This window comes from Semicossyphus pulcher, unplaced genomic scaffold (assembly GCF_022749685.1).
Source record: "Semicossyphus pulcher isolate SPU_LCO1_2020_fin unplaced genomic scaffold, fSemPul1.0.p SCAF_12, whole genome shotgun sequence".
Classification (NCBI taxonomy): domain Eukaryota; kingdom Metazoa; phylum Chordata; class Actinopteri; order Labriformes; family Labridae; genus Semicossyphus; species Semicossyphus pulcher.
This window is the reverse complement of record NW_027211626.1, coordinates 29850429-29873389: the sequence shown is the minus strand read 5'-3', so window position 1 is coordinate 29873389 and position 22961 is coordinate 29850429. Positions and strand designations below refer to the sequence as shown.

Sequence of the window (22961 nt, the reverse complement as noted above, 5' to 3'; positions counted from 1 at the left end):
ATGTAGTCCCTTGCAAAAATATAAAAAATATATAAATATATATTTTACACATTTTGCAGGTGAGGCTGTTTTGTGAGAATATACTGTATTCCAAAATAGTGTATATGTCTCATAATGCATGTATACTTTTCCTCTTCCAGCACTTTAAAGACCTGATCCGTCTGAGGCGGACGGCCGAATGGCCCCGCTCCACTTTGGACACTGAGTCCACGACAGCCAAAGAAGCCCCAGAAGTAGAACCCCTGCCCTTTACACTGTCCCATGAACGCTGCATCTCTGTGGTGCAGAAGTTGGCCCTCTTCCTTCTTTCCATGGACTTCACCTGCCACGCTGACCTTCTGCTCTTCGTCTGCAAGGTATTCATCTTACACCTAAACATGGATTTCTCAAATTCTCTAATCTGTATATTCACATAAATAAATACTTTTTTAAACCCCTCAGGTCCTTGCTAGGATAGCCAATGCCACTAGACCCACAATCCACCTATGTGAGGTGGTGTCTGAGCATCAGCTGGAGCGTCTGCTGCTCCTGCTTGTAGGGACCGACTTCAACAGGGGGGACATCTCCTGGGGGGGGGCCTGGGCACAGTATTCCCTCACATGTATGCTACAGGACATCCTGGCAGGTGTGTTTAGTTTGCTTGTTCTTTAGTGTCACATTTGTTTGACTAAATAAATTGTTTGTGTTTACAGTGCAGCATACTTTACTGAAAAGTTTCTTATCTTTTTGAATGTAAGACATAATAGGATCACTTGTCTATATCCATACTGGAGCTGAACTGAACCTGTCACAGCCCGGCTGAGCGTGATGCTACATTCATTTGTATTTAGGAATGGTAAAATGGAAGGATGGTAAAATTATCATTTTTGTTGTTTTTTACACGTCTAATGGAGCTAAGACTTTTTTTCAATTCCATCCTAAAGGTGTAGTGGTCTATTATGTGCCTGAATCGATATGAATACTGCAGTAAGGGCTATGGGTGGGCGAAAGTGCACCATTGAAAAGGAAAGTGGTTGCAAGGATTTATTACATGTGGCACAATTATAGTTTCATCTTGGTCATCACATTTTCATTGTCTACACAACTACACAACAGAAACGTTGGAAACCAAAATCTTGATTGCGAATAAAATTCGAATAACCACCTAGCTGTACATTGACCATTAAATGTAAAAAAACACACTGTGTAACTTGAGTGTTAACTTTGTTGTCCTCCAAGGTGAACTGCTGTCTCCGGGCTCTCTGGATGTCATGGATGAGGTAGCGGTCGGGGAAGAGGCTGGGGCGTCGTCCTCCTCAGCAGGGGCCGATTCTGACGACTCCCTTCCCCAGCCAGCGCCCATCCCCCTGGTTGAGAGCATAGATGAGGCCCTGGTGCCTGATATCATCGCAGGTACTACCGGGAACTCCTCAGTTTTCCAAAGTGCGTGGGTAGCCCCGTCTGTTCTCCACACTTCCCATAACACAACACAGATACGAACCCACACTTTTAAAACTTGTCTTCTTTTTTCATAGCTGCATGTTTACTGTTTTTCTCCACAGTATTATTTTATGTGTATTATTATTATTGTCTTGATTCTGCTTTTTGGAGTGGGAGTTCAAACATATAGATTCCCGGCCATTTTTAACAAATTGTCATTTGAAGTAGTTTTTGTCATCATGGCATTATTTTAGTATTTAAAGTTCCATTTGAGATGACACCATCTATTTAACTTATCTGTGTCCATTAAGAAAAATGTAATCTGGACTTTACTGCGTCTTGTGTCTTGTGTCTTGTGTCTGGACTCCCCATCTAGTATCGGAGTTTAGGAGCTTATAGCCTGATCGGCATTAAAATTGCCCAGTAAAGTGCTACAGAAAGAGTTTCTCTTGCTTGTATGTTTTCCTAGTGTGCTTGCTTGGCAATATTAAAGCTGTTTTCATTATCTGAAGGTGCTCCACCTCTGTCATCTTTGGAAAAAGATAAAGACATAGACTTTGACTTGCTACAAGACCTGATGGATGTTGATATTGATCCTTTAGATATTGATTTGGAAAAAGATCCACTTGCTGCCAAAGTGTTTAAGGTAGGTTGATTATGACATTTTATTCTCCTTTAATAGCTTGTTTTAGTTGTAGTAACTTGGGTACTGATGGAATGAGTCAGTCGGTAAATGCAGCATGCTTTTGTTTTCTCAGTTAATACTACTTTATCTCATGACCTTACACCCTATTAATGAAAACGTCCCTATTTAATCCTGAAATTTTTTTTCCCCCACAAATAACCTTTATATTATGTCAAACAACATCAGCCAGCACCATAGACTGTATCTGAGAAGTGAATGTAGTCACCGCAACATCACCCATTTTGTGGCCTTGAGCTTGGCCTTTTGGTGGATGCAATCTTGTTTTGTTTTTGTTTTTTTTTGGGAGCCATAAATGACCATATTTAGACAAGAGGTCTAAGCTCTTTTCTGTCCCATAACACATTGGCTATAGTCTAAGATATATGCCTCTGGGAACGATGGACACCTTTTGCAAATTCTACATTTTTATTCAGAATCTGTAAATAGAGATTGAGCTTTAGAGGATAGTGCTAGCCTGGGTAGCAAAGTTCATCCATGAAAAATGGAAATTGGAATATTAATTGGGATGCTAATTTTGGCTACGAAGAAAAAAAGTAGTCATTTTCTCATCTGGTTTCATACAATATGACGTCTTTTTGCAACCCTTGGAGTTGCCCCCTGCTGGCCATTAGAAACTGCAGGTATAAGGCACTTAAGTGTTGGCAAAACTTTCAGCTCTAGTGGCTACGTACCCTTATTATAAGCATTCTATGGCCTGAACTTGTACACTGCTGTATTGGCCTGAGTAGTTGTAATTATTTTTTTAATAAAAGATTCGAACATACAGTATGAGCTTCCCACAGTGTCCTCCTGGAACAATTCAACAGCTGTTGTTCAATAATTTGTGTCACTATCATAAGCAATAAAGATAAAACACAAGGTAAAAGTGCACAATGATCCTTACCCTCATGATACTGTGCAAAGTTGAGCAAGTTCCAAGCTGCCTTGTTTGTTAGTGAACTAAACTGACGAATAACGGTAAACAAACTTGCTGTTAAATTTGTGGATAAAGCAAAGTGCTTTCTTTTCCTTTTTTAGGCTATTTTTAAATTGATGTAATCAAGAAAAGTCCATGAACAATTTTAACTTGGAGCACCCTCATCCAAAACATGGGATTTAAAACTCAATGTAGAAATTGAAGTGTCAACACTAGATTAGGAATTTTTTGTAATGCTTTGTCATGTTTCACATTTCCTTTTCTCATGTCCACTTTTAGCCTATAAGCAGCACCTGGTATGACTACTGGGGTGCTGACTATGGAACTTATGGGTATAACCCGTACATTGGAGGGGTTGGTATTCCAGTGTCCAAACCCCCCGTTGCTGCTGAAAAGCCTGGATCTCAGAGTCTGTCAGTGTCTGTGTCACAGGGTGAGTAGATGCTGGATTTTTCAGAGTCTCAACTTCCCTGAATTTTACGTCTTTCAATCTGACCTTTGACCTTTTGCCTCCGTTTCACAGCACTGGATGCCCGACTAGAAGTGGGGCTGGAGCAGCAGGCTGAACTGATGCTCAAAATGATGGCGACTCTGCAGGCTGATTCCATTCTACAAGCGCTCACCTCAACCTCATCCACAGGTGAGCACACATCAACAAAGAAAGCAGGAGATGGTCCTTTAGCACTTAGTGCCTACACTGACATTTGTGCTTAGGGTGATGTCATTTTGTATTTTCATATGCTCCTTATCTAAAGAATCCTCTCAACCTAGACTAAATGGTATGTTAGGCAATAAGGTTATTTGAACATTGTACATGTTTTAGTTTTTGAGAGATAAATTATTGTGATGTAATTTGCATCAGTATCAGAGTATTTTCAAATGTGTCATATCTCCAAGATCTCTACCACTCATGCTCTATTAAGTTTTTTCTATTTAAGATCAAGTTAAACATGATTTTTGACCAAAGATCTTCTGCGGCCAGTCTGTGGCTGCCCTGATCTGCCTGCATGTTTGCACCACATTATACACACCACATATTGTAATTTTTCACACAACAATCTTTGGCTGCCATAACTTGTCCCCCCATGCATTTACCCCCCATTATATTTACATTAAAATGGATGTAATGTCGTCATCAACGAATGTACAATGTGATAATGCGAAAGACAAAAGCTGTAGACTTCGGCTGCAAAAAGGTTCTTATTTTAGTATGAACTGCATCCGTTTTCATTTCCATCAATAATTGACCATAAAAATTCACAAATCTTCAGTCAAAACATTCTTTCAGTATCTAAGTCCTTGTTTGAATTTATATCAGCAGTGTATCATGCTCTAATATTTGCTTGTTGTCTGGCTTTTAGTGAGCCAGGCCTCCAATGGGACTGATGACTCCCTGTTGAGAGCTCTCCATGGAGGGGGTTCTCCTCCTGCTAGCAGCCTGATGGTCCAACCTTCATCCATCCCCATGCTGAGTGCCTGCTTCAACAAGCTCTTCTCCATGCTGCAGGTCCACCACGTACAGGTCAGTAGACATAAGTGTGTGTGTGTGTGTGTGTGTGTGTGTGTGTGTGAGTATAGATAGATATATGTATATATGTATATATATGTATATATATACATATATATATGTATATATATGTATATATATAGATATATATATGTATATAGATGTATATATATGTATATATATAGATATATATATAGATATATATATGTATATATATGTATATATATATATATATGTGTGTGTATATTTTATATATATATGTGTGTATATAAAGCCTTGATTTCCTTTTTTTTTTCACCTATTCAAAGTTTCATGGGTGCCTACAGTGAAAATCCAATGTTGCATTTAAGTCAAGGCATGGATTCTGTCACCCAACATGCACAAACTTCTGCCCCATGAAATTATTACAATCTATTATTTATTCATAAAATCCTCTCGCTCTGTCTAACTGAACACTGTTTGTATATGTGTTTCAGATTTTTAAATCACCTATAGAAGTCATGATAAGGGTACCTCGTAAACATTGTTTCTGTGCCATTTTAAGAATAACAGGCAACAAAATAAATTTAACAATTTCTGTTCTCTCTTAGCTTGAGTCCCTGCTGCAGCTGTGGTTAACGCTCAGTCTCAACACATGTTCTGGTGGCAGTGAAGAGAGCGGATCAGACATCTTCCTGTTTAACGCCAGCCGAGTGCCCACCATCCCGCTCAACCAAGGTCAGGACTCCATCACACTCTCATCTCTCCCTCTAAACACCTCTGACTTCGCTGTACAAACGGTTTCTTACTTGTACTGGTTTAATCTTTGTACTTGTATTGTTTATATTCTTACTGAATTTGAATAATATTGTGTATGTGTTTCCAGCATCCATCAGCAGTTTCCTAACAGTGCTGGCGTGGTACCCCAACACCTCCTTAAGAACATGGTGTCTGGTTCTGCACTCCCTCGCCCTGATGACCAACATGCCAGCCTGTGGTCAGTACTCCACTTTTATTGTTTTGCCTGTTTAATCAACACCTGTCAGATAGTTGTACTCTCAGTCTTCCTCTTAGAACATTTTTTTCTTTTGAGCTTGTTTTACAAAAAAATGTAGTCATTATCTCCACAGATATTTTTTAATCTGCCATGTGATTGGTCTGTGTCAGTGGATATGAACAATAATGTTCATAACCACAGTCTACAGGAGCAGAAGGTAAATATTGGAATGATAAAAAAGATGCCTTTGGATTTCTTCAACTGGCTTTTCTCTTTCTTACAACATGATCAAAATCTTGACATGTCAATTAAACTGTAACTGGAGTCACATTTCATTTGAATGTTGATTTTGAAGCTGAAAGGCTTTCTGAATTATGCTTTACCAAATAAATTCTTACGTTCTTAAAAATTCCTCCCAACTTGTCCAGCTAGGAACCCATTTTAGATTTAAGAATTCTCATACATACATCTCAGATTTTCTTCCATGTTTGCTAAGTGGTAGAGGGGAAAAAAAACTGATGCAGTGTTATTACAAACTGTTATTACAGCGTAATAATATTGTTCGGAAACACCAAAGCCAAGTAACTTTTTTGATGTGTAGATTATTCATATACTTTGCAAATACAAATTAGACTGCTTGGTCCTGGAATGATAAAAAAAACAAATGCATTTACAATCCACTCATTAATGAGCTTCTTTCTGGTGAGGTCAGTAGAGGTCACGTTTCATGGATGGAAAACAGACTTTAAAACAAGTTTAGTAAATATTGTGGATGTGACATGTTTTGACAGGTTTTTATTAAAGTGTAGGTTAGTCTGTGTGCTTGACAACATTTTCTGCAATATGAACAGACAAAAATATTTCATCTTAATATAGAAAAAAGATATTTGTTATATCAGTACGAAATCACAACCTATCGCAAAATTATTTTCCAATATTTAGCATATCAGGAAATGTTGCAATCATATTAGTAGTGTGATTGTAATATTGTGAAAAATCATATTTTCAGTCTTCTGGTGATTTAATCTAAAAAGCCACTACTTGCCTTTTAAAATGGTCAGCAGTCTGAATCTGAATAGTTTACTGCTTCTCTTCAGAAATGTGTTTGTTTTGCTCTCATAATTCTGTATTTGGTGCCTAATAGATAATTATGCGCTGTTCAATAATTTGTATAAATCCTGTGTTTGTACTTCCAGCCTCCAGCAACGGAATGACCTCCCAGGAAAGCACAGCCCAGCAGATGGTGTCTGATCCTACACTGGTACATGTGCTGGTGCGTTTCCTGTCCGGCAGCAGCACTAATGGGACAAGCCAGCACAGCTCTCAGGTGGGACCCACTGCCACCCAGGCCATGCATGAGTTTCTGAGCCGCCTGCAAGTCCACCTGTCCTCTACCTGCCCGCAGATGTTCAGCGAGTTTCTGCTCAAATTAATGCACATCCTTTCTACTGAGAGGTATGCAATTTTCAGGAAATTTTCTGTCAATAATATTTACTAGATACACCATAATCATTCATTTGAACAATAATCACAAAATCTTTGGTAACTCATGTTTCTACGCCTTCAGGGGTCCATTCCAGTCAGGCCAGGGTCCCCTGGATGCCCAGGTGAAGCTGCTGGAGTTCACTCTTGAACAAAACTTTGAAGTTGTGTCTGTGGCCACCATCTCGTCTGTCATTGAATCAATCACCTTCTTGGTTCACCACTACATCACCTGCTCTGACAAGCTGGTTTCCCGCAGCGGCTCTGACAGCTCTGTGGGTGCGCGGGCATGTTTTGGTGGTCTGTTTGCCAACATCATCCGGCCCGGAGATGCAAAGGCTGTGTGTGGAGAGACAACACGCGATCAGCTGATGTTTGACCTCCTCAAGCTGGTCAATGTGCTTGTTCAGCTGCCTCTATCTGGGGACAGAGAATTTAGTGGACGGCTGCCGCCGGCCGGCAGCGGAGCAGCTGATAGCAGTGTGTCAGATGAGGAGAAGGTCTGTGGCAGCAAAGAAAGCGTAGCAGGTGGATCCACGTCCAGTCAGGGTCCTCCTGCAGGTGTGGCTGACCTGGTGCTAGCCAATCAGCAGATTATGAGCCAGATCTTGTCAGCACTGGGTCAGTGCAACAGCAGTGCCATGGCCATGATCATAGGTAAGGCCAACAGACCACAGAGAATTATTAAACAACACTACAGTTCTGGTCAGCTCTACCAAGAGTTTCAGCTAATTGTTTTGGTTTTTCCTCTCACAGCATTGTGGTTTAGTTCACCCATAAACCTTGTTTTCAGCACCAAACAGCACACATAGTCAATGTGTAGCTAATAAAGGTGTTCAGTACTGCAAATAACTGCTGAAATAGCCATGTTTGACTTTACACAGAAGCCCCTGAGTGGCTAAAATGTCAGATAATGCTACTTTTAAGATTAACTTAATAACTATATACCATTTACTGAACAGCCACAGACACAAGTGATATTGTTGTCATAATGTTGTTTAAATGTAGTGCGACTATTACACATGAAGAGAAGACTCATTAAGTCATCAAAGTGACTTTGCAATGTCAGTTATATAGCCATATTGTATTGCTAACATTAGCTTACACTAGCCATCTTAAGCATTGATCATACCAATGGTGATGCTGTAGCATCAAACTCCCTGAATTTAGTTAGAGTTGGAGTTAGAGGAAGAATCTGGACAAATCTCTACTGCTGAAAGCTGACCCTTCTTTTTGTTGCTCAGGAGCCAGCGGCCTCCACTTGACTAAACATGAAAATTTCCATGGTGGTCTGGATGCCATCTCCGTAGGTGATGGCCTTTTCACCATCCTCACCACCCTCAGCAAGAGGGCCACATCAGTCCAGGTCATGTTACAGCCAATCCTCACATACATGGCCTGTGGTTACATGGGCAGACAGGTGAGAATCACACTGTATAGTGTCGACTTTATAATTTAACATCAATGTATGTTTTGAACAAATACAGTAAAATACCAAAATTTTTAAAATATGCTTATGATTGATGTTGTAGGGGTCTCTCTCTACCTGTCAGCTGTCGGAGCCTCTTCTGTGGTTCATCCTCCGAGTGTTGGATACCAGCGAGGCACTCAAGGCCTTCCATGACATGGGTCGGTATAAAACGCTTTATTTTGCTTTCTTACCCAACTTAACTTGGCCTACTTTGAGACTAAATGCTTCTTCAGAGCTTAGTGATAACAATAATGATGTCATTGTTTATTTCAGTCGTAATTTGGAAGTGTTTGGAAATTTTGGCAAAAATGAGAGACAGAAAGAAAGCGACAGAGATGTTATCTGGTGTGAATGATTATTGCGTGAACTTTAATGTTTAATGTAGGACTAACCATGCCTTTGTTTATTGTTAAGGGTAGTTCTTTGTTTGAATTATTTTTAATTTACAAACATATCCTTATCCTGGCCACAGTTTGACTCATTTTGTGAGCAACCCTGTGGATGAAAACTTTCTCCTTGATAGTCAAACAACAATGTGGCAGTATAGCTAGGTTTCTCATAAAGTTCCAAAAATGGCTTTAAAAAAATATGTCATGCAGATCAGTGTATTCTGTGCAATTTCATGTCCTTACATCTGTGGTTTGCAGGAGCAGTTGTATTGTAGATTTTCTTCCTTAATATCTGATTCTGCTGCTACATTGTATTTGGATGTCAAAGGAGCCAAATCAGCGGTCTGTGAACAAAGTGCAATCTGTGAGCATCGGTTTTGACTCACAACCAAAGATTTCACCATATTCTCTAACAATTGCCAAATTTCATGTCAGGCTAAATAAAAAAATCACTTTGTAAAGGGGTGTTGAGTTGCAAAGGTTTTTGTCATTGTGCCTTCCTTTATGATTTATCAGAGACTACTCTTCCTACCTCACAACAGTTGACATTACATATGTCAAATACCTAATTACCACAGAGTTTTTTTTACACAGTTTTTACTTAGGTTACTTTTGTCTTTTAGAATTTCTTAGTCATTGCAGCCTTTTAAAAAAACTAACTTTATATTGTTGCAGTTTGAGAAAAAATGAGTTATTAAGTATCCATAACTTTCTTGTGCTTCATCAGGTGGTGTGCAGTTGATCTGTAACAACATGGTGACCAGCACCCGTGCCATTGTCAATACAGCACGCAGCATGGTGTCCACCATCATGAAGTTCTTAGATTCAGGTCCTGGGAAAGCGGCAGATGGAAACCTGAAGGCCAGAGTGATGACGTCTGAGCCAGACAATGCAGAGGGACTCCACAACTTTGCTCCTTTAGGTGCTTTCAGTTACTTTGACTGTTTTAAATCTTATTTGATGATGTTGTCACACTTCGAACCTTACAACCTTTCATCAACTCTCTTCTAATCCTCGTGATCTATTTGTCCTTTAACAGGCACCATCACATCTAGCAGCCCCACAGCGCAACCAGCAGAGGTCCTCCTTCAAGCCACGCCCCCCCACCGCAGGGCTCGCTCAGCAGCATGGTCTTACATTTTCCTGCCGGAGGAGGCCTGGTGTGACCTCACTATCCACCTCCCTGCTGCTGTGCTGCTGAAGGAGCTCCACATTCAGCCTCACCTCGCCTCTCTAGCCAGTGAGTAGCAGCCAATTTACTTATGAATGTCTTTTTGTAAAGTGCGTTTCTTTCACTATTTTTGCAACCAGCAACAATTTTCCTTTTCACTTGGAAAAAAACTGAGCTATTTTCTTTGTTTTCTGTGCCCTGTTACTCCCACCTACCCGACAGCCTGCCCATCCTCGGTCTCTGTAGAGATCAGTGCTGACGGGGTCAACATGTTGCCGCTCTCCACGCCGGTCATCACCAGCGGCCTGACATACATAAAGATCCAGTTGGTGAAGGCAGAGGTTGCTTCTGCTGTTTGCCTGAGGCTGCACCGGCCTCGTGATGCCAGCACCCTGGGTCTATCTCAGATCAAACTCTTGGGGCTGACGGCGTTCGGAAACACCTCCTCTGCAACTGTCAACAACCCCTTCTTGCCTTCTGAGGACCAGGTCTCTAAAACCAGGTACTAAAGACTGATCCTGCATTGTAGAGTTTGTCCATGTCTGTTAGATGTTGTTGTTGTAATCGTTTCTTTCTCCACGTACAGCATCGGTTGGCTTCGTCTTCTCCATCATTGCCTCACCCACGTCAGTGACCTGGAGGCCATGATGGCCAGCGCTGCAGCTCCCACTGCCAACCTGCTGCAGACCTGTGCTGCACTGCTCATGTCACCTTACTGCGGCATGCACTCACCCAACATCGAAGCCGTGCTGGTTAAGATTGGCCTGCAGTCCACTCGCATCGGACTCAAACTCATTGACATTCTGCTGAGGAACTGTGCTGCCTCTGGCACTGACCCTGCTAGTGAGTCACACACAGCTGCATCACTGATGATTGTCAAACACAAGCAGGAGATCCCCATGACCTTAAAAAGCATCAAAAAGTATTAAAATGTTTTTAGGTTGGAAAGAGTTTAAGATTTCGACAAGGTCATATTTAAGTTTAAGGATGTTTGAAGGTATATTTTGCCTCAAGTCCACACAAAGAATGTGAATGTTGCTAACGCTTCACTTTATATGTCTGTCATTTATCAATGTAATATAGTACTGAATGTTTGGTAACTAGACGTCATTTCTAAAAGTTTCAACTGTTTAGTCCTTTAATCAGTGCACAGCAGGTCAGCAAAACCTGAACCTGTATTGTACTGCCAAATTACAGTTCCATTTTGACACTAGACCCACAGACCTTTTTTGGAATTTGATGAATTATTAATAACAGTTTGCTTGCCAGACTGATTCCTGCTTTGTTACATTTTGTCGCATTATTTTTCACAGTTAGAAGAAAACAAAAATGTTTAGTAAGTTGCATAAAATAGCCACACTCACTCAAACCTAATCTCAACAATGTTTGGAGTTTTAGTTTGGGAAATGTTGTGTAAAGCTTCGGACAGTTCTAAATTCAACGGCCCTCCTTTGAAATAAGAAGAAAAAACTACATTAACTTTTGAGCAAATATCCATTCTTATTTAAGTCTTTGCTTCTGCCTTCGTAGATTTGAACAGCCCTCTGCTCTTTGGGCGACTAAATGGCCTCTCCTCAGACTCCACCATCGACATTCTGTACCAGCTGGGCACCACACAGGACTCTGGAACCAAAGACAGGTACATCAGCATTCTTTTTTTTTCACCTTGACTCTAACTGTCCTGAAGTCCCCCTCAATCAGAATAACAACCAATGTGAAACAGTTTTCAGTCAAGGTGATTTTCCAGACAGACTCACGAGCCGATAGTAAAAAGTGTCCTCACAATCTCCTTGTCATCTTTTATTGTCTTGTGGTTGCGTTTGTTGCATATAAATTATGATGCGATTCACAACACACTGAGGGACTGAGGAAATTATGCTGTGTTTTCTAGAAAGTGTGATAAGTCATTTAACAAAGTATAAATAAAGTATAATTTTTACCCTTCAGGATCCAAGCTCTACTCCAGTGGGTCCATGACTCTTCACGGGTAGCAGCCCACAAGATGAGTGGCCCCATGGGATACACTGGCGCTGGTGCCAGCTCTTCCTCTACTTCATCCAGAGAGTATGGCCTCCTCATGCCTTCGCCATCTCACCTCCACTGTGTGGCAGCCATCCTGTGGCACAGCTACGAGCTGCCAGTGGACTACGACCTGCCTGCACTGCTCAACAGAGAGCTCTTTGAGTCAGTCTTTGTCTTTTTATTTTGAAGACTCTAAATACAAACATAGAATTGTGTTTCAACATTAATGTAGTTTGGAGGGCTTTATTATGGATCCTTGAATGTTGACCCTGTTACATACATATTTTGGTTTCTAAATTAAAAAAGTTTTAGAATTATCGGTACTCCAAAAAATCGCTTCAGCCAGCAGCCTCCAGACAGGTCATTTTTGGGTAGGTCCACTAAATGTGCTTGTGTTTACCACTGACAGGCTCAGATTGGGGATCCTTTCCATAACTTTGTCTGACACTTTACAAACCAAGCTTCTCAGTGGATGTACTTTGATTGGGCTGATTTGCCAGCAGGGTTTACATTGTAACAATTGCAGCCCATCTCACTGCTGCAAGCTAATGTGATCTACTGAAGCAATTCAAGATTGTTTAGTCATTTATTCAACCAAAGGTGTTAAAATAGGACCCAGGTTAAGTTTTTTCATGTCTTTAACAATGTACAGTAAATACAGAGGCACACATAAGAAATAAATGTTTCCACTGGTACTTTTTTGGTGGAAAAAGAGAGTAGACTTTAGCAAGATGACACAGTTCGTTCAATCTTTGTTTTTATTAAATATTGTACTTTATATGAAAACAGCACAAATTGGAGTCAGTGGATGTTAAATATAATATTCTCCTCCTGCTTACTATGAACATATCTTAATATACTACATCAGAATGTTTTTTTATGTCCATTAAGTATGTAAAATATAGATTTGTTGTTAATTGATTTTATCCATTTCATATCCTCCAGGCTGCTGTATAACTGGTCCATGTCGTTGCCATGCAACATTGTGCTCAAGAAAGCCGTGGACAGCCTGCTGTGCTCCATGTGTCACATCCACCCCAGTTACTTCTCCCTGCTCATGTCCTGGATGGGGATTGTCTCAGCGCCCAGCGCTAGTCACTCTCAAGCCCAACACCACCGCCTCGCCATGACAGACGACGGCAAAAAGCAGCATGACGCCAACACCAATGCTGCTGGACTCACCGACGACTCCAAGCATGCAAGACCCCCCATTAACCTGTCTGAGTCCCAGTTAACCACACTGGCCGCTGCCTCTCAGTCTCCAGGAGCCATAGAGCAGCTGCTGGACTCAGGCTTACCCTCACTGCTGGTTCGCAGTTTGGCCCAGTTCTGTGTTGGCCTCCTGGCCAGTGCAGACCTCCCTCTGCCAGCTGCTCAGACTGAGAGAAGACACCATCATCACCACTACCACTCATCCTCCTCATCCTCACATGCTCGACCTCCTCTGGCTGCAGAGCTGGCTGCTCCAGTGTTGCGCTTTCTGACTGAAGTGGGCAACAGTCACGCCATGAAAGACTGGTTAGGAGGACCAGAGGTGAACCCGCTGTGGACGGCACTGCTTTTCCTGCTGTGCCATTCTAGTGCCAGTGCTAGTACCAGTGCCAATGCAGGCTGTCAGCCTCTGGGGTCTGGAACTGCGGCAGGTCCCCCTCCACCCCAGCCTCAGCCTTCAGGATCTCGCTTCTCCCTGGCGTCTTCTGGGCAGGCAGGAGGATTAACCACCCAGCAGAGAACAGCTCTGGAGAACGCCACTGTGGCCTTCTTTCTCCAGTGTATCTCCTGCCACCCAAACAACCAGCGGCTCATGGCTCAGGTCTGCTTTTACATTCCACTCTGTTAGAATGACAAAGACTTCGGATTTCAGCTTATCTGACAAACCAGGGATTTAGTTTTGACATCTAAGGACAACATTTTAGAGGCTTGTTCCTAAGAAAAGCCATTGACCTTTTGAAATGATACCATTAGTCATGTTTTGAAAATGTGCAAGACTCTGAATTAATAATTTTAAATTGGAATTCTGTTTTTTTTTCATGTATTTTGGGGTAAAATGATAATTTGTCATAAAAAAGTTTTAGAACTGCTCAATAACAAAATAACCATTAACGGTAAACCAGAAACTCTGTTGTTCTACAATGTAAAATTACAGTTTTTTTCAATGGAGTCTAGTGGCTTTGAGTAGAGCAATTTAACAGCTGTTTCTGTTTGAAACACACTGGGAGGAGTTTTTAGCTGATTATGAAACAGACTGAAATTCACACAGATGCTTTTTTATGACCTACAAAAGAAAATGAGATAATCGGGTAGAAGATTGACTATTGCGGCATAGTTTAAATAGTTTACATGCCTGTCACTGCTGCCACTGGGTCAGCAAAGTTTTCAAAGTAAATGGTTCCTTAAACAGTTAAAAGGATGGAGGCTGAGATTTTTCTTTTGAGAATACTACACATGCATGAACAGGTCAGGATCAGCAAAGAGATAAGTATTATCGCTTTAACCACAGGGGGAGCCAAAATCCACACAAAATGAAAGTTTCCTCACAGTAGCTTTAAGTAAAAGTTCTTAACTTAAAGGTCTGTTTCTGTAGAAACCCTTCCTGTGATGTTCCCCTACACTTTAAACAAGAACATTACCCTTTCAGCTGCAAAAACTAGCACTTACAGTTGAGGTACTTTGATCAAGTCCATTTGCTCCGAAATATGTTGTTGAAGCTGTTACAGCTGTTTTTTGCGGCTGCTGGTTAAAGCAATCTTCTGGGACAGTTCCAAACCTTATGTACCCATAAGTCTTAAAGGCCCAAGTTTTAAATAGCTGAATTCTCCTTTAAGGCTTTGGTGGTATCACTGACAAACTATTTTAATTAAATATATATAGATATATATCTCTATTGATTTTAAGACTGCGTTTTCTGGCTGCAGGTTCTCTGTGAGCTCTTCCAGTCTGCACCTCAGCGGGGAAACGTCCCCATCTCTGGTAACATCTCGGGCTTCATTCGAAGGCTTTTCCTGCAGCTCATGCTGGAGGATGAGAAGGTCACGGTCTTCCTACAGTCTCCCTGTCCGGTGGGTTTCTCTGATGTTGAATGTCTGTTATGTCTCTTTTCCAGATGGGAGTGAAAAATGTCCATTCAATCAATTCTTTCATGAACAGCCCTACAGTGCTGCGTGCAGGAGTGTTGTAATAAACCTAAAGGAGCTTGGGTTTTTACATGTGTTAATGTTTGATCAGTAAGATCAGGTGTAAAATTAAGGCCCACATCATTATATCTATGTGATGTGATTTATGTTGCAACAACTTAAGGAACGTTTAATTTTTCCCCAGACATATCTATCTTGATGTTTTTTTAGAGCTCATTGAATGGTCCAGATTAAGGAAAGAAATCATAGAATATTATGCTATGACTAACATGTTATAACTCTGTTATAAAAGCACAAACTGACGATACTGTCAGTGTGGCACAAAGGACAAGGGATTGTTCTCGTATTCAACTGTGACCACAAGAGGGCAGTGCAACAATATGACAGAAAAACCTCCTCTCCTGTCACAGTGATCCCCATAGACTGAGAATGCTTAGTATAATGTGTCCTCACTGACCTTAATGATCTAGAATTTATGCAGCTCAATGATTGGTTGTCAGAAAAGCTCTTTAAGGAAAGTGTGTATGTGTGGGTGTGTCTTGCAGTGCCTTGAAGAATTGGTTTTAATTACCCAAAGTAAACCATTATTACATCCTCTCTGTCTCATTGTTCTCAGTATGATAGGCTATTTTTTCTTGTTGACCGCTAGCAGAGGGGACTGTGGTCAGCAAGGTTGTCTGGATGGTCTAGACAAGGTATTTTAGCAACCATTGTCCAGACTATCCTTAGTTTGGAATATGATGTTTGGTCGATCATATCTCTATTATCACTTTATCATTAGCATTGAATATGGTATCGGTGGAAAGCTTGTTCATTTCCCTTTCCAACTAAGTCCCATTTGTAAGGATCATGCATTTGTGGGATGACCAGCACATCTGAGAAGTGGGTGAGTTCCCAAGGAAAATGTGCCAAATTTCCCTCCCATGGAAAAACAGTTTAGACTATTCTCCTGTTGGTATTGACTCTATTGTTTTGTGTTGTTTGGGTGATTCAACTTTATCAGTAACAAGGAACAAACAAGACATAGTGGTAATTTTATGTTTTATTTATTGAAAAAAATAAGGAGCCTCAGTAGCGATTGGAAGTACCATACTCAGCCACAACACCCTGGCACCTCCTCCTCATGCTAGTCACCAGCCTGGTCACGAGTGGCTGTGGGATGGCATCCCATTCCTCAACCAGGATTTGGTATGGGATGGCCACTGGCTGCGATCAATACAACAGTCAGCATATCGTTCTCCACTTTGCCTCCATACTGAGGCTCCTTATTTTATTCAATAAATAAAACATAAAATGACCAATATGTCTTGTTTGTTCCTTGTTACTGATAGAGTTGAATCATCCAGTCTCCTAAACAAGACAAAACAATAGGGTCAATACCAGCAGGAGAAAAGTCTAAATTGTTTTTCAATGGGAGGGAAATTTGGCACATTTTCCTTGGGACCTCACCCACTTCTCAGATGTGCTGGTCATCCCACAAATGCATGATCCTTACAAATGGGACATCGTTTGAAAGTGAAATGAACAAGCTTTCCAATGATACCAGATTAAATGCTAATGATAAAGTGACAACAGAGATACGATGGACCAAACACCATATTCCAAACTTTTTTTTGACAAGTTTACTTTAAAAAGATATTCTGTGTGGCAGTATGATGGCTTTTCTTTTTTGTTTGCAACCCCTGCTTTTTCTTCCAGCTCTGCTATCAGGTCAGAGCAACATCAAAATCTGAGGTTGGAAAACAGATAAATGTGCCTAAACCTAAGACTCCTGTTGGCTGATGAAGTAGTTTAGTAGTAATTGAATAATTGAATCTTCGTATTGAACAGGCAGATGTGTTGCAAATGACGAAATTCTGAGCTGGGTCCAACCCTAAAAATTAAGTGGCGAATCCTTTGGTTGCTGTGTTGTTGCTTGGTACACACTGTGGTCCAAACTAAAAACAATTAACATCTATTGGACGACGACATTACATTTGGTTCAGACATTCATGTCCCCAGCCCTCAGAATAATTTGATAATTTGCTTACTTTTCATCTAGCAAATCATGTGTGAAAAATTGACCAAATACTTGAAAAACTGACATTCCCATCAACAAGCAAATGTGACTATGCTCGAGCACTAAGCTAAATACATGCTAAACATCAGCATGTTACCACTGTTGTTGAGAAACATTTAGCATTGACTTAGTCTTGTCACAGTATTGTTCTAGATCATTTTAAATGTATCAGTTTCTTTTTGTTGTTTTTAAATGTCCTTTTTTTTTTACTTCAGTTATACAAAGGACGCATCAATGCTACCAGTCATATGATCCAGCATCCCATGTATGGAGCAGGCCACAAGTACCGCACCCTCCATCTGCCCATCTCCACCACACTGGCTGAAGTCCTGGACCGGGTATCTGGTATGTTGAACTTTGAACCCTCCACTAGAATATGCTCCTAAACACAAAAAACACGTACAAAAAGCAGGTTTCATAGGCAAAGATGTAAACAATCAGTTGCTAGTGCAACCGTAAGCAAAACAGGCCTTGTCGCATATTTAGTCTATCTGACTCAGAGTAATCTCTCTGTTCAGTGTTTAAATTCTATTTGTGGTGCTGACCTTATTTGGTTTGTGAGAGCTTTTTTGTTTGTTAATATGAAAGACTTTTATTTTGCCAAATGTATGCAAAGCTATTATTTGGAGACTTGCTTTTATTTTAGGTTCTACGGCAGCTCAACAAAAGAGATTACAAAATAAAAGCACAACATTTTTAACATTACATGGTAAATAATGTGTGCAAAAGATAATTATTTGTCCACAGTTAACACAGTGTTCATATCTTTCACGTATTTGTTGACATTTCTCTTTCTGCTTGTTTATTCATATTACTCAGAGTACCAGGTAACACATTTAGTAGGTAGGTAGAACTGACACTCTGTGCTGCCTCTTGTGTGCACCAGGAAGATATTTGTGGGCTGTGTCAGGAAATGTCTAAACATTTCTGTACGTCTGTGAGTTCACAGCTGCCTTCACAGTAAATTACTATCAAACACTGTTTTTGAAGTGTGACTTCAGCCTTCATCAATATTGTTAAGCCCCACAGCTGCTGTTTGTGTAGTCTTGTACACACCAGGACACAATCACAGTTAAACAGGGTAAACCCGCTGCTTGTGTTCAGCCTCAGCACTCAAGCTTCTGATCCCTTTGGTTGTGTCTTTAAATTTTAAAAAACATTTGAGCTTAATGTCTTTTGACAAGCTCTTTTAACAACAAACATGGAGCCACAGCATCTCGCAGCATTTCTTTGAATATAGTTGTACTGGTGTTATGAGGTTTTACAAATGTGGTTCCTAATCCTTTAGTAATGAACGAGATCATCTGTCATCTTTGCAGTGGTAGGATGTAGTGTTAACACCATACTCTTGCTGTAGTATATACGGTAGACAAATTCTTGGGAAATTATATATTATACTTTTAAATCCAACTTAAACAATTACATCCAAAATTGCACAAATCCCTTTAAGTGACAAATCAGATGTAAACAGAAAGACATTGTACATATAAAGCTGAAATCTGTACAGTGTACTCTTTCAATTGTCCTTGAATATCACCTGTTTATGTCAATAAATCTGCTTCGGAATCATGGAAAATATTATACCCAAGATCATAATTAAAAGGTTGTCTTTAGGGCCTGGTAGTAAAACGCTTTTTTAATCACCACAACTTTCCCAGTTTGATTCTGCTTGAAACCTACTTTGCACTTCGTACTTCTTTCTCCTCCAATGCTTCACCTCTCTATCCTTAAAAAATCCTGTTCATCATAGTTAGACACTGTCTTCCACATCAGAAATAATCTGAAGTAATATCTGTGGTAACAATGAAGACGAGGACTGCTGGTAGCCAGTGCAGCATGCTTTTTCATGAGGCTGATTCACCAAACAGTAAAGAAAAATTCACACGCACAAAACAGGAACTAAAAAACGGGCTCGGAGCAAAGCATGCTCACTGTCTCCATGTCATAATTGCACTTCTTGTTTACATCACTCACAACAAGATGGAAACCTTGATTTAAAAAAAAATGCCATAACACATTTACCCCTTAATGAGACAAAACACCGTCTGTGTCTGTGGCTGATCAATTAGCTTGTGAATGAGCTAGTTTAACTTTGTGATTCCAAGGAATCAAGGAACCAAGGAGATCCTGCTTTTGGTGGTGACTGACTGACTGAAGGTGTTTATTAATCAGACTAAAGTAGTAGCGGACTCGCTGCTCATACACCCAGTGAGATAGCGGCGGCCGGCGGGTGATCAACAAGTAATGGGAAACTTAAAATAACCGACCTTCTCATCACTACGGTCCGCTGTGATCTCTTTGGGGAAACGGCAACGACTTCTGACTCTAATTTACTGGCTGACGATTAAATAGATGTTTGATAAACACTGAACAGGCTAACAACCTAGCTAAAGCAAGCATAGTATACCTGCTACTTAGTGCTAAAAATATATAAATTCAATAATGCTAGCATTTAACTCCATCAAGCCATCAATGTCCAAATTTTGAATGAAAAAATCCCCAAAAGGCTCCAGCTACACGGACATACAAAGTTAAGTTCAGTTACTGTGTTGACGTCTAGCAGACAGCCGGCAGCTTCACCCTGTCACTCCAGTGACCCGGCCCCTATGATTTAAGTCTCAATATAATTAAAACGGGTGTGTTAAAAAAAAAAAAGAACCCCCCGTACAATTATCTTGAACAGTAAAATTAGCTGTTCTTTGTTCCAGGCTGTAAACACGTTTACGACACTTACGCATTGTCTTCATTTTTCAACACTGGAGGTTACCGCTAGATGTGGACTCTTCTGTAATGATGACAGTTTTTGTGTATCAATATAATTATCAATACTAGATGTACTTGAATGTCTGTGCAATATTAACAAAAAAGTGGAAAGCATTACACATGCAAGCAGAAGAGATGCAGCAGCAGTATGAAGCAGCTATACTCCATCTTCACTTTTTAATCAGCCTTCACTCTAACCTTACTCTTAGCAAGAGGTGAATGATTAAGAACTAGTTTTTGGACCATAACAGCTGCAGTTTTAATTACAGCCTAAATAATTAAGAAAATGCTCCCAAGACATCAGCTCTGTGGTTTAGCCATGTGACCTTGTGGTTTCATTCTCTGGCCGTTCGCTGGCCATAAAGGTCAGCGGTGCAGCATGATGAATGGCTCACCTCCTGGGACCTTGAACAGCTGATAGAAGGCCTGATACACAACTGCTGTTATGTGTGTGCATGTGTGGGTGGGAGAGGGACATACAGGATCTACTGCTTTAATGTACTTATATATTATCTTTTATATACTTTTTAAAATTACTTTTTACATAAAGCCAGAAAAGATGAAGCCTGGATACAACACCACAGTCAGTAAAGACACAAAATGCAGGTATAGTTCATAACGCATGTGAAAGAACGAAAAAAAAAAGAAACTTTGTTGATGTACTTGTTGAAAAACAGAGCAATGGTGAGAGGGTTTCTCTAAAGCTACAATTTAGTATTTGTTTTTTGACTTCAAAAAGGTTTCTAGACTACAATCTCTGTGGCTTTAGGGCCATGTTCTTTTTAAAATGGCATAATATACAGTGAAAGACCACTTGCTCCACAAAAAATAATTCACACTCTCTTAAGCAGGACTCGCATATATCAATGATTTCTGTGAGAAGCACATCCCATGTAGACTTCCACACTCTAATTGTTCTCTTTTCTTCACTATATAAAGTTTTAATTCACAATCTACTTTAATCTGATCACTTTGCTTTCCTTCACTCCCCCAACACACCTGTACCTCTGCTCTCTGCACAGCTGCTGGCCCCACCCCCCTCTATCTGTCTGTCTCTCTGTCTGCTTTGTTGACTACCCTCATCAGCAGTCTGTTTGATTAAGTCACAAAAGTTAAATATAATCTCTCGCAATTCAAAACAGCACGTGAGCTGCGTGTGCACAAGGGACGTTATTAATGACGTAGCGATCAAAATGATCGACAACTGTTTTTTTGGAGCGGACACCTCCGTCGTTTAATCGCAGCGTCAGGACACGTTATAGGAATCTGAAGCAGCAGCAGCAATAATTTTGTATGCAAAAAGTATGTAGCGGAAACACTGCTTTCCCAGCAGGAACCACTTTAAAACAAGACGTAAGTAAAGGAGGAAGACTTGGACCTTTTTTCTTTTGGACATTTGGCAGAGTTTATTTGGGTATAAACCTTTGTTTGAGTTTATACCCAGAGTAACTCTCTTATTCCCCTAGATTTTTTTTTTTTGGCAAAAGTCTGATCAAAACCGGCCCTCAAATGTCTATTCAAACTGTGTCAAAAAAGCCTCATCAGCACAGCATTCAATTTCTCTTTAGAAATGTGAATAATGATGTTAAGGACTCTCCTTATATTATTGTGTGTTTGTCTACTTTTTGAACTTTCCAATACTCATTTTTACACTAAATAAATCCAAGTAAGGTCACAGAAAAAATATAATACTCATCTGATTTCCTTCTTTTCTTTGTTCATCCAAACAGACACACCAAGCATTACAGCTAAACTGATCAATGAGCAGAAGGAGGACAAGGAGAAGAAAAATCACGAGGAGAAGGAGAAGATGAAAGCAGACAGCGGCTTCCAGGACAACTACAGTGTTGTTGTTGCCTCAGGTACTTGGATCTGTTCCATACATGTCCCTTGTCCATTGGCAACCAAGCCATTAGCTAATTAGCCAACCTCTGCCCGCCTCTGGATCTTATCCCACAGCCTAAGTTCCAAACATATTAAAAAAGAAATTGTGTTGGTTTCTTACATAAAAAAGGATCTTTAAAATTACTCTGTGAGTGCAAATGGTGTTCTCAAAAGAAAACCACACATTTCAAAACAAGTTCAAAAGTTATCATATGAACCAAAGAAAATCCCCAGTGCTTATGTGCAGAAATATAATCCAAATGTAAGTGAAGTTCATACAAAGCATGAGCAATCTGAGTTCATCAGATGAGTGTTTTCCAAAGTTACCTGTTTTTATTGCGTAATAAGTGTACCAAAACTGTCCTTGATGCAAAATAATGATGCTTCATTGGTGTTTGAAATTACAATCTACTGCCCAACTTAATGCCATATTGGTTCCACATTGGTGGATTTTCCTACACTGAGTTGAACATATATGAGCTTAAATAAGTTATGTGGTCCACTATCCTTAAAATGTTATGTTTTGTGTTGCATCAGAGATTAATGATTTTTATTCTGACTTTACATCCCGCTGTTTATAAATGCATCCACTGTGTGTTCCTGAATCGCAATTTTTTAAATGTTGAATATAATTTGGACTTTGATATACTGTATATACACTTAAACATATGTCATCCTGTATTTCTGCCTATCAGGGCTGTGAGGATTTCATATTGTCTGTTTCTGCCTTCAGGCTTAAAGTCTCAGTCCAAACGAGCTCTTTCAACTCCTCCGCGGCCTCCATCAAGGAGGGGTCGTGTGATGAGTGACAAGTTGACTGCTTCATCTGGTGTGGACCCTTCAGCCAAAACAATCAGTGTGCCTGTCTTCCACCTCTATCACAAGCTACTTCCAGGTACCGCATATAAAATTTCAAGGTTAAACTGGGATAGGCAGTTTTTTTCTTTGTTTTTGATTTCAGGCTTTATTTGGAAACAATTCCATAATATTTCTGAATATTTTCAGAATATTTCAGCACATTTGGCAAAATTTAACTTGTGCACCTCCTCTTGGCTCCGCTGT

General features: G+C 40.3%; 1 protein-coding gene across 6 annotated transcripts in view; it reads left to right on the top strand.

Annotated features, from left to right (window-relative positions):
* Positions 1–22961, top strand: part of birc6 (baculoviral IAP repeat containing 6) — a 113910-nt gene that overhangs the window by 31612 nt on the left and 59337 nt on the right. For 4 of the 6 annotated variants that reach the window (XM_069659277.1, XM_069659276.1, XM_069659278.1 and 1 more), the window contains exons 35-58: positions 141–356; positions 442–625; positions 1219–1422; positions 1932–2065; positions 3321–3474; positions 3565–3681; positions 4403–4563; positions 5139–5265; positions 5414–5524; positions 6721–6979; positions 7092–7663; positions 8251–8426; positions 8539–8635; positions 9594–9788; positions 9906–10106; positions 10260–10539; positions 10624–10880; positions 11568–11676; positions 11985–12221; positions 13005–13872; positions 14975–15118; positions 17468–17597; positions 21746–21877; positions 22633–22794. In XM_069659277.1, coding sequence (XP_069515378.1) covers positions 141–356; positions 442–625; positions 1219–1422; positions 1932–2065; positions 3321–3474; positions 3565–3681; positions 4403–4563; positions 5139–5265; positions 5414–5524; positions 6721–6979; positions 7092–7663; positions 8251–8426; positions 8539–8635; positions 9594–9788; positions 9906–10106; positions 10260–10539; positions 10624–10880; positions 11568–11676; positions 11985–12221; positions 13005–13872; positions 14975–15118; positions 17468–17597; positions 21746–21877; positions 22633–22794 — 5227 coding nt within the window. The remainder of the gene's footprint in view (positions 1–140; positions 357–441; positions 626–1218; positions 1423–1931; positions 2066–3320; positions 3475–3564; positions 3682–4402; positions 4564–5138; positions 5266–5413; positions 5525–6720; positions 6980–7091; positions 7664–8250; positions 8427–8538; positions 8636–9593; positions 9789–9905; positions 10107–10259; positions 10540–10623; positions 10881–11567; positions 11677–11984; positions 12222–13004; positions 13873–14974; positions 15119–17467; positions 17598–21745; positions 21878–22632; positions 22795–22961) is intronic. The other 2 variants (XM_069659280.1, XM_069659279.1) reach the window with 1 other exon arrangement.